Below are 10,464 nucleotides of genomic sequence, written 5' to 3'. Positions count from 1 at the left end.
CAAGAGCTGTAAAACTGTTTGCATTCTAAATCTATCCGATGGCTTTGAACACAACCAGTGTCAGTAAGGCTATTTGAATGCTTTATATTTGGCAAAAGAGTGTAGAACTTATGGCCAGCAACCAAATTATTAAGAAATATTGTATTTTCAGGATAGCTATACTGTCTGGGGAGAGGTGCAAGAAACCCCATAAAACACTGGAAATGACGCAGATCACCCTTTGTTCTTGGAAAACTCCTTTCAGCTGCAAAAATAGAGAATAAAACCCAAAGCAACTGACATGTGCTTCGAGGCTGGAGGATCCTGTGTCTCATTAGCTCTGGGGTTATAACCCAGATGGACTTGTTTCAAGCTGGGTAACATCTAGTCTGGGCTATGCACACTATACAAACATTTCTTGGGGGAGCTAGATAATGATTTAAAAATGAGCAGTGAATTAGAAGCATGAAATGAGTGTGGGGCATGTCCCAGTAACTTTAGAACTCGGTGTGTACGGGGGGGGGGGCCAGTTTCCAGTCGGATGAAAATAGGGGAAGCGCTAATGTTTCTTGATCAGTCTCAGGGCTATTCTCATACTTGAAGGGGACTGTTGGCTCAACCTTTTATGGAGTGTGTGAGTTTCTCAGTGAAGACATACCTCACTGAGGTCTTTTTCTTGTGCATTGGCCAACCCTGCTTTCTCTAAAATGATGACCTTGAGAAGCTCCAAGTTTAGGAGCTTTCAGAGCCGGATTGGCCGCCTGGGGGCGGGGCCTGATAGGGGCGCCCTCCTCACGTGCTCCAGTCACCCTGTCCTTCCCTCTAGCTCTCTTTCTGACGTTAGCAGAAGACTGAGACTCAGAGTGAGAGAGGAGTAATGGACCCCAAGGGCCCATTAACTTGGAGGCCCCACCCCTTTATTCAGAGTCACCCAACCCGGAGAACTCAGAGTCATCCTCAAGAGTAAAGTTCTTTGAGTTATATATATATATATAAAAAGGGCAAACCCATTCTAAATGTCAGTCCAATATCCACGGGGGCGAGAGACAGCAGGTAATTAGAAGCAATTAGTTGTCCCCCTGCCGGGAAGCCGGGCAATTACCTTTTTCTCTCTTCCTCTTCCGTCCTTCCTTCTCCCGTGGAAGCGATAGAAGTGTTTCGCTCCCTAAGCAGCAGTGTACGCTGAGCTGGCACAGGAATGAGGGATGAACTGAGCAGGATTCGGTCTCCTCCTCCCGCCGCCGCGGTAGCCGCGGGCAGAGCAGTGCATTGTGGAGGCTGAGCGCGCCGCGGCTGCTGGAGCTGCGGCCCCGGGATCGCGCGGCGGGGAGCTGTCCGAGGTGCTGACCGTCCCTGCCGGCGCCCTGCGCGCCCATCTGCTCCCATCAGACCCCTCCAAGTTCTGGCCTTTCTCCCACCCCTCCGTCTGCCTGTCTGTCCTCCTCACCTAGGGACGTAGCGGCTGGAGGAAATCATGGTGTTCGCTCCAGGTATACCTGCACCTTGCTTTTTCACCAGGTGTCCAGGAGGGGAGCGGGGAAGAGAAGGGAGAGCATAGGAAGAAAAGGCCTTTACCTTGCCTCCCATCTGCGCGTTTTGGAGTTACTGTCTGTAAGCTAGGGGCGGGAGAGTGCCTCTGTGCGGAGTCTTCGCCCCTCTCCCCAGTCCCGTCTCATCTGTCCTCTAACCATCCCCAGCCGTAGTCCTGCCGCTGCTCTGGCCTCCTGGTTCCTCCACATCCCATCGGAGCTCAGGCACCTTAAGAACTGGGACCTCTGCCAGACGCACAGGCGCCTACGTGGGTGGGAGGGTGGAGAGATCCGGCCAGGAGTCGTGGGCTTCGGGATACTTCGGTGGGAATCCTCTTCTCTGCCACTTACCCCTCTGCAAAAGTGGCAAAGTGACCCGGTTCCTCCCGGTCCTGAGGAAAGAAGTGGGTGAAGCCCACGGGAGTGGGCCGAAGGGCAGAGGAGCATTACTCCTCAAGGAATTAGACCTGAAACTCTGGCAGGAGGCTGCAGCGCAGAGGCTGCTACTGCGGCGCCGCTGGAGGCTGCAGCGTCTTTTTGGAGCTGGCGGTGAAGGGCTGTGGTCCCTTTGCTGCTATCTGTGGCTACAAGTTGGCGAAGAGTCCGATTTGTCTGCGGTAGACCAGCTTACTGGTGTGTGCATGTGTGTGTAGTTGAGTAATGGGTGTGTAAGTTGAGCAGCGGGGGAAGCATGGTCATTGTTCACCTAGGAAGCTGTCTCTAGGGATAGATACAAGGTCTTTCTCTCAAATTCCAGGCTCTGCTTTCATTAAAGACTGCTGTGGGAAAAAGGGGAGTATGGAAAAGAGTAACGGGACTAAAACTCTAAGTTTGTGATGGTTCTTTCACTTGAAAGGTTTGTTTGCATTTGCTGTAGCCATTGGACCTCAGATAGCTGGGGAGGAAAAGTATAATGCAATTTTAAAAGGGAAGAATTGAGTCTGGGTTTCAAAAATTCAAATAGCAGAACTTGAGAAGGGGAAGTTCCCCCTACCCCCCCCCCCAAACAGGATGTTAGCTGAGGAGGTGGGAGTGAGTTTCTGTTGGTTCTAACACTCACCACAGGCAGTGACTCAGAGGAAAGTCCAGAGGCCCTTCTGCTGACCATCCCAAATAATTCAAGGGGGGAAGCCGTTCTGTACAGTGAAGGATATTCAATCAGCACAGGATCTGTGAAGCTGAAAAACAATAGTTCTTCGTTGCATTTATAAACCTCTTACCACTTTATAAAGCACTTTTATGCCATTATTTCATTTGATTTTCAAATTACCCTCTGAGGTAAGCAATATCATTTCTTATTTACCAGCCCCAGAGGGGCTCCTTTCAGATAGTCTTTCCAGCCTCAGCTGGAGTTTTCTGAGTCCTCTGATTATCTCAGAACCTATCTTTTTGACAAAATGCCTTTTCCGTTTCAGGGGTAGCTGCTTTTTGGTCCAGGGTCAGATGTAGCCAAAGGGAAATGTCCTTCCACTTCTGAGGTGAGGATGGGCTAGTGTGGTCCAGAGTTAGGGTTGTTGAGTGAAGTTAACTAGGCATTTTCTAAAGGCATGATTGTGGGTGAAAGACTGTGTAATGAATGAGTAATTCCTGGGGAGGACTGAACTGTCTAAAGCAGACTAGTGCTTGGTCAGGGCTTTACTTTTCCATTTTTCTTCTAAGTTTCATATTAGTTTTTTTTTTCCCCCTGCAGGGAAAGTAGAAGTTATTCATAACTGTCAGAGATGGTATAAATTGACCTGGATAGGATATATTACAGAAACCTGTGGGGAAACACTTTTTGGGTCATTTCTTCAATTTTGAGTTTCTCTTAAAAATTATAAGCATTTTGGGGCAATAAGAATAGGGTGCTATAAATATTGTGTCAACTTACCTTTTCATTTACTGATCACATGTCTTCCAACTCATATAGTGATTTTATTCTGAAAGAATATCAGAACAATGAATTGTTTTTGAACTCTGCCAGATTTCCATCATTACAGCCTCATTTCCAGGACTATTGCTTTTCTGAATCTCTATAATTAAGGATCCAGATGTTTTGTGCTAGTCAAGGCAAATACTCCCCCATTTTCTCCAAGCCACCCAGGAAGGGAGGGAACAGAGGCATGTGCTATGATTATTCCAAAATTAATAAAGTAAAATAAAATAAAGTAATAATCCAAAATGAATATAATAATAAATTAACATTGAGCTGTTCATAATTGGATCTGTGAGTACTGTGCCTTTCTAAACCCACTGTAGCTCTTTGGATTTTAGCAAAGGGAAACAAGAATCCTAAGGTCTACTTCTGGCCTTGCCTCTGTGGATTGACCTGCTTTGAAAGATTCTGCTGCCTCTTTGCTTACCTTAAAGGCAAAGGTGAAAAGTGACAGAGATTCAGGAAGCATGTTTCAGTCCAGAAGTGCAATGTAAAGAGGGAGAAATGATTGGGAATTTATATAACTCTACTTAGGAGTCACTCTTATTACATGGTATAAAACAACCTTGCATTCTCTTGTTTCAATTAGTCTACAGATTATAAGGAACAGGACTTAAGTTAGGCAGGGTCTTTGAGTGGTTTCTCGGTTTACATAGGGCAGACAACTCAATTCTATACTTTTCTTCCTTCTTATACCGTTCATAGGCTTTGTAACTTAGGAGGATTTTAATTTTGTGTGTTTTAATATTTAAACCCCTTAATAGTAAGCGACCATGACTACTAATGACTAGTAATTATTTAAGGATTCAGTCATCTAAAACCTATCATGCATTTTTCTTCCCTCTAAAGGAATGATACAAAATTAATAACAGTTAAATGAGGAACAAAGTATAAATATATTAATTTCTCTTTAAGTACCATCTATCCCTAAATACAGATTAAACTAAGCTGAGGCACATGGCTGAGGCAAAAAACAAAATGAGGCCCCTTGCTTTTCCTAAATCTCTTATCTATTCCTCCTCCTTCCTTCCCCCAAAACTGAAGGTGGAATCTTTGTAGAGCAATGTGAGAAGACTTAGAAGCATATCAGCAGTGCCAAAGGAAAGAGGGTAAACACAACCAGTATGGAAAAATATTTTGGCTCTGGTGCATAGTACTGAAGTGATCCAGGTTACTTAGTCTGTGGCTATGAAAAAGCTTCCATTTGGGAGAAAAAAAGTTTTGGGGTGTCTGGACTTTACATAAGGTGCTGCTGGTTTTGTGGGGGGAAATCAAGGCATTATTACCAATTCGTGGACAAAGTCAAAGTGGAAGAAAGAACAAAAACCACTGGGCGTTGGTGTTGAAAGTAAAAGAGAATACAAGAAAATTTCAGGTATTTCTTGGCCTATTCCAGGGTGAGAAAGTGTATGTTCACAGATCCAAATGTTTTTTCAGTGCCCTGGTTTCATCCAAAGAATTCCAGACTCTGAACAATCAGATTAGCAACTCCTTCTCCCCTGAGGAAGAGCTAATAAAGAGTAGATTGTGAGGTATAAAGTGAGAACAGAAGTTTCCTTATCCTTGGGCCATCCCCCACATCCCTCATTCAAGAATTAGTGTACCTCTTTTTGTGGATGGACCTAGTATATACTTCACTGTTTTGGATTACCTTCAGGTAAGATGTATTGTCAAAAGAAAGATCTTTCTTCTTGTACATGAATTAGACAAGGTATGATAACAAGGATTTCAAAGTGAAATAAAAATGGTGTAATCATAAGCAATTGAATAGCCAGCTTCTTGACTTCTAAGATTAGTTTGAAAAACATTTAGCAACAATAATTCTACCGAGAGCTATTAAAATATCTAAGAAAATATTTATTGCAAAGTAGTTATAGCTTTTATTTATTTATATAAACCTCTTACCAATTCCTGAGAGATCAATGAATAAATAAATTATTTAACAGACTGTCTTAACTTTAAGGTTTACAATATGCCAACTTGGGCAAATAAATTATCTTCTGTTAGCATAATTTTTTTTTACTTTTATTCATTTATTATTTTTAAAAATTACATACAGTTAAATGGACTGTAACAAGTTGACTTTCAGATATGTTGTGAATTATAGGTTAAAGTTTGTTTTTTTATATGTATGTTCAATTATTATTTTTTAAAAAGATTTTATTTATTTGAGAGAGAGAGAGAGAGAGAGAAACAGAGAGAGGAAGAGCACAGAGGGAGAAGCAGACTCCCCACTGAGCAGAGAGCCCAATGTGGGGCTTAATCCCAGGACCCTGAGATCATGCCCTGAGCCAAAGGCAGATGCCACCCAGGTGCCCCTATGAATGTTCAATTATTCTAATACCATCTGTTGGCAAGATAATATCTCTCTGTTGAATTACCTTTCTAACTTATTAAAAGTTAACTGGCTATATTTCTGTGGGTCTATTTCTGGACTCTTTATTCCATTTCATTCATCTATATGTCTATCCTTCCACCAATACCATGCCATCTTGCTTACTATAGCTTTATAGTAAGTCTTAAAATTAAATAGTGCAATCCTTCTTGTATTTCTCTTTTCAAAATTGCTTTGGCTGTAGTAGTTCCTTTGACTTTCCATATAGATTTTAGAATCAGGTTGCCTATATCTACATAAAATGAAATCTACTGATCAGTTTGTGGAGAATTAATATCTTAACCATGTTGAGTCTCTAGTCCATGAACATGGTAGGTCTCTTCATTTATTTAGTTCTTTGATTTCTCTCATCAGTATTTTGTAGTTTTCAGCATATAGATCTTATATATGTTTTGATAGATTTATACCTAAATATTTTTTGGGGGGGAGGAAGTTACTATAAATGGCATTTAAAAACAATTCAATTTCTAAGAGTTCATTACTAGTATAGAAATGTAGTTTTTTTTTTTTAATGTTAATCTTGTTTCCTATGATCTTGCTTACCTCTCTTATTAGTTGTAGGAGCTAACTTGTAGATTTCTTAGGATTTTTTTTTAAAGATTTTATTTATTGATTTGACAGAGATAGAGAGAGAGTGAGCATAAGGAGGGGGAGCTGTGGAGGGAGAGGGAAAAGCAGGCTCCCCACTGAGCAGGGAGCCCTACGCAGGACTCAATCCCAAGACTCTGGGATCATGACCTGAGCCCAAGGCAGACACTTAACTGATTAAGCCACCCAGGCACCCCTCTTAGGAGTTTTTATTTAGGCAATCATGTTGTGTGTAAATAAAGACCATTTCATTTCTTTTCCAATTTTTAGCCTTTTTGCATTGGCTAGGGCACTAACACACTATTAAACAGAAGTAGTTAGAGTGGACATTCTTGACTTGTTTTTAATCATGGGGAAAACATGCAATCTTTCGCCATTAGGTATGATGTTAGCCATAAAATTTTTCATAGATGCTCTTTATTAGGTTGAGGAAGTTCCTTTCTATTCCAAGTTTGCAGCAAATTTTTATCATCAATAGACACTGAATATAATCAAATGTTTTTTCTGCTTCTAATAATATGATAATGTTGGTTTTCTTTTTTAGAGGGTTAATATGGTGGGTTACATTGATTGATTTTCAAATGTTGAACCAGCCTTACATTCCTGAGATAACACTCATTTGATTATGATGTACTATTCTTTTCATATGCTGAAGGATTCAATTTGTTAATATTTTTTTGAAGGATTTTTTGGTCACTATAATGCTATCCTCATAAATAAGATAAGTATTTCTGCTTTGATTTTCTGAAAGAGATGGTGTAGACTGGTATAATTTCTTCCTTAAATGAATTCATTGGTGAAACCATGTGGGCCTAGAATTTTCTTTGTGGGAAGCTCTTTAAATGTGAATTCAATTTCTTTAATAGATACAGGACTATTCTGTTAGTTTTGGGTTAGTTTTGGTAGTTTTTACAGAAATTGGCCCATTTTATCTAATTTACTGGATTTATGTGAACAAATTTGTTTGTAATACTCTCTTATCTGTTCAATACGTGTAGCATTTATAATGATATCTCCCTTTCATTTCTGATACTGGTATTTTGTGGGGTTTTTGTTTATTTATTTTTTGTCAGTTTGGCTGCAGGTTTGTTAGTTTTTTTTTTTTTATCTTTTCAAAAAAACGTCTTTTTGGTTTCATTGATATTCCATAATGTTTTTCCTGTTTTCAATGTCATTGATTTCTGCTCTTTATTATTTCCTTCTTTCTACTAGCTTTAACTTTATTTTGCCCTTCTTTTTCTAGACTTAAAATTAAACTTAGATTGTTTATTTTAGATCTTTCTTTCTTCTAAATAGTCATTTAATGCTATAAATTTCCATCTAAGCATTTCTTTAGCACATCTTACAACTTTTAATGTTGTATTTTTATTTTTATTCAGTACAAAATATTTTGTAATTTCCCTTGATACCTCTTCTTTTTCCCATGGATTATTTAGAAATGTTTAGTTTCCAGTTACTTGGGGATTCCCTACATATATACCTGTTATTGATTTCTACTTTAATTCCATTATGGTCAGAGAATAAGCTTTCTATGATTTTAGTTGTATTTAATTTGGTAAGGTAAGGTATGTTTGTGAGACAGAATATATATATAATATATTATATATATATTAAATAAAGTGTCCTTAAACAGAAACACACATAAAACAAGGTTGTGTATTGATCAGTTGACCAAAATGTTACAACCAGAGGCTCATAGGAACCCAATCCTGTATTTCCCTTAGGAACAATGGTTTCATATTTGCTAATTCACTGTTTGCAGCTATTTTATAGAACATAACTTTTGTGAGTAATGAGAATAGACTGTATATTGTTTCCCATCCTTTTATTTTTAAGTCACCTTGATCAGACAGCATATTGTTGGGTCTTGCTTTTTAATCAAATATGTAGTTTTAAACTACCAAAACTTAAAGGTTTAAGTTAGCGACTGACTGCCTGTATGTCTTTCTCCTACTATTACTGCATTTTCTAATTTCCTATTATTGTTTAAAATTAAATATTTTACCATTTGAAAATTTTTGTTGTTAGAGTTTTAGAAATTTTAGTAAGCATAGATATTCAAAAAGAAAACAAAAAAATCACAACATTATCCAACAGTAACCACTGTTACTATTTTATTTTATTATTATTTTTTTAATTGACATATAAGGTATTATTTGTTTCAGGGGTACAGGTCTGTGATTCATCAGTCTTACACAATTCACAGTGTTCACCATAGCACATACCCTCCCCAATGTCCATCATCCAGCCACCCCATCCCTCCCAACCCCGTCCACTCCAGCAACCCTCAGTTTGTTTCCTGAGATTAAAAGTCTCTTGCGGTTTGTCTCCCTCTCTGTTTTCATCTTGTTTCATTTTTTCCTCTCTTCCCCTATGATCCTCTGTCTTGTTTCTCAAATTCCACATGTCAGTGAGATCATATGATACTTGTCTTTCTCTGATTGACATATTTCGCTTAGCATAATACCCTGTAGTTCCATCCACGTCGTTTCAAATGGCAAGATTTCGTTTTTTTTCCTTTTTTGATGGCTGCATAATATTCCATTGTGTGTGTATGTATATATATATATATATATATATATATATATATATATATATATACCACATCTTCTTTATCCGTTCATTTGTCGATGGACATCTTGGCTCTTTCCGTAGTTTGGCTATTGTGGACATTGCTGCTATAAATATCAGGGTGCACATACCCCTTCGGATCCCTACATTTGTATCTTTGGGGTAAATACCCAGTAGTGCAATTGCTGGGTCATAGGGTAGCTCTATTTTCAACTTTTTGAGGAACCTCCATACTGTTTTCCAGAATGGCTGTACCAGCTTGCATTCCCACCCACTGTTAATATTTTAAATATAACTTTTCAGCCCTTGTCTCTATGAATATAGCTCCCACTTTTTTAAACAAAAATGTTACCCTGACACGCATACTACTTTTTGACATGGTTGTTTACACATGTACTGTTATGATCTTTTCATGCCATTCAGTTGTCTTATACATATCATTTAAAAAATAGACATAGAACAATGGTGTGATTATCCCCATTTTTACAGATGATAAAAGTAAGGCTCAGAATGCCTGACCAATTTAGGTTGCAGAACCAAGATTTGACATTGGATCCACTTATCTACTACATACAGCATAGTTTTTAAATACATAGCAAGCAACAAATAATTTGCACACTAGGATTAGAGACAAAGAAAAAGAGAGAAAACTGTTCTCCTGTGGAGAAAATCTTCTGTATTTTGAGAACCCCTTCTTCCAAATTAGAGTTTACAAAGTGTTCTCTCAACCACACAGAAATGAGCTCTGTCCTTTCACACTTCCTGGATTCTTCATCTACTTCAGGCTGCGGCTCTTAGTGATAGAGTGAAAGAATGGACAGACAAGATTGCCAGAAGTTGGCTAGGAGAAAAAAAAGAGCTAACAAGTTTACACAGTGCTTCATAATTTTCAAAGCATTTATATTAACTAGGTGCCGTATGCAAGATAGTCTTTGAGTTGAAATAAATGGCATTGGAATAAGTATAGTCTCTCCTTCTCTGTACAACTCATGAGAATATTTCACTTACTCCAGAGCAATTCAACGATGAGGCAAAGTTGGTTGCTGCAGAAGCATGGATTTAAGGACAGATAGGCCTAGGTTCCAAGAGCTCCCCTCGGCCATGTCCACACTTAGTGCAAGTGGGTAAGCCATCCAATCTTGCTGATTTGCTGAGTTGTAAAATGAAGATCAAAGTATCTATTTTCCAAAGTGTTAGTGAAGATAAAGATTAAGTGTCTGGCCCACAGTAGGCTAAATGGTAGGTATTACTGATGTTATTGTTTTAAAAGGGAATGACTAATAATGTGTTTTATATACATATGCATGGTTATGATTTCAAAGTTGAACCATCAGTCTTGGAAAGCTATACAGTTAATTTTCATTTTGTGGAAGAAGACTGACTTACTGGTTCAATATGTTACCTGGGTAGAGGTTATTAAACGTTAAAGCCAAATGCTATGACAAACTGAATTGATGATAAAGCAGATGTCTGAGTGAGTCCTGGGA

At 38.9% G+C, this 10,464-nt stretch overlaps 1 protein-coding gene across 2 annotated transcripts in view; it reads left to right on the top strand.

The window, feature by feature from the left end:
- The first annotated feature begins 835 nt into the window (after positions 1 to 835).
- AKAIN1 (A-kinase anchor inhibitor 1) overlaps positions 836 to 10,464 on the top strand; it is a 47,764-nt gene continuing 38,135 nt past the window's right edge. Inside the window, exon 1 of one of the 2 annotated variants that reach the window (XM_078060577.1) lies at positions 836 to 1,032. In XM_078060577.1, the coding sequence (XP_077916703.1) occupies positions 996 to 1,032 (37 nt within the window). In that variant the 5' untranslated portion in view covers positions 836 to 995. Of the gene's footprint in view, positions 1,033 to 1,132; positions 1,470 to 10,464 lie in introns of those variants that run through there. The other variant, XM_036071425.2, reaches the window with a different exon arrangement.

The sequence above is a fragment of the Halichoerus grypus genome, chromosome 13, assembly GCF_964656455.1.
Source record: "Halichoerus grypus chromosome 13, mHalGry1.hap1.1, whole genome shotgun sequence".
Lineage (NCBI taxonomy): Eukaryota > Metazoa > Chordata > Mammalia > Carnivora > Phocidae > Halichoerus > Halichoerus grypus.
Note: the sequence above shows the minus strand (reverse complement) of the source record. Positions and strands in the feature narration are given on the sequence as shown.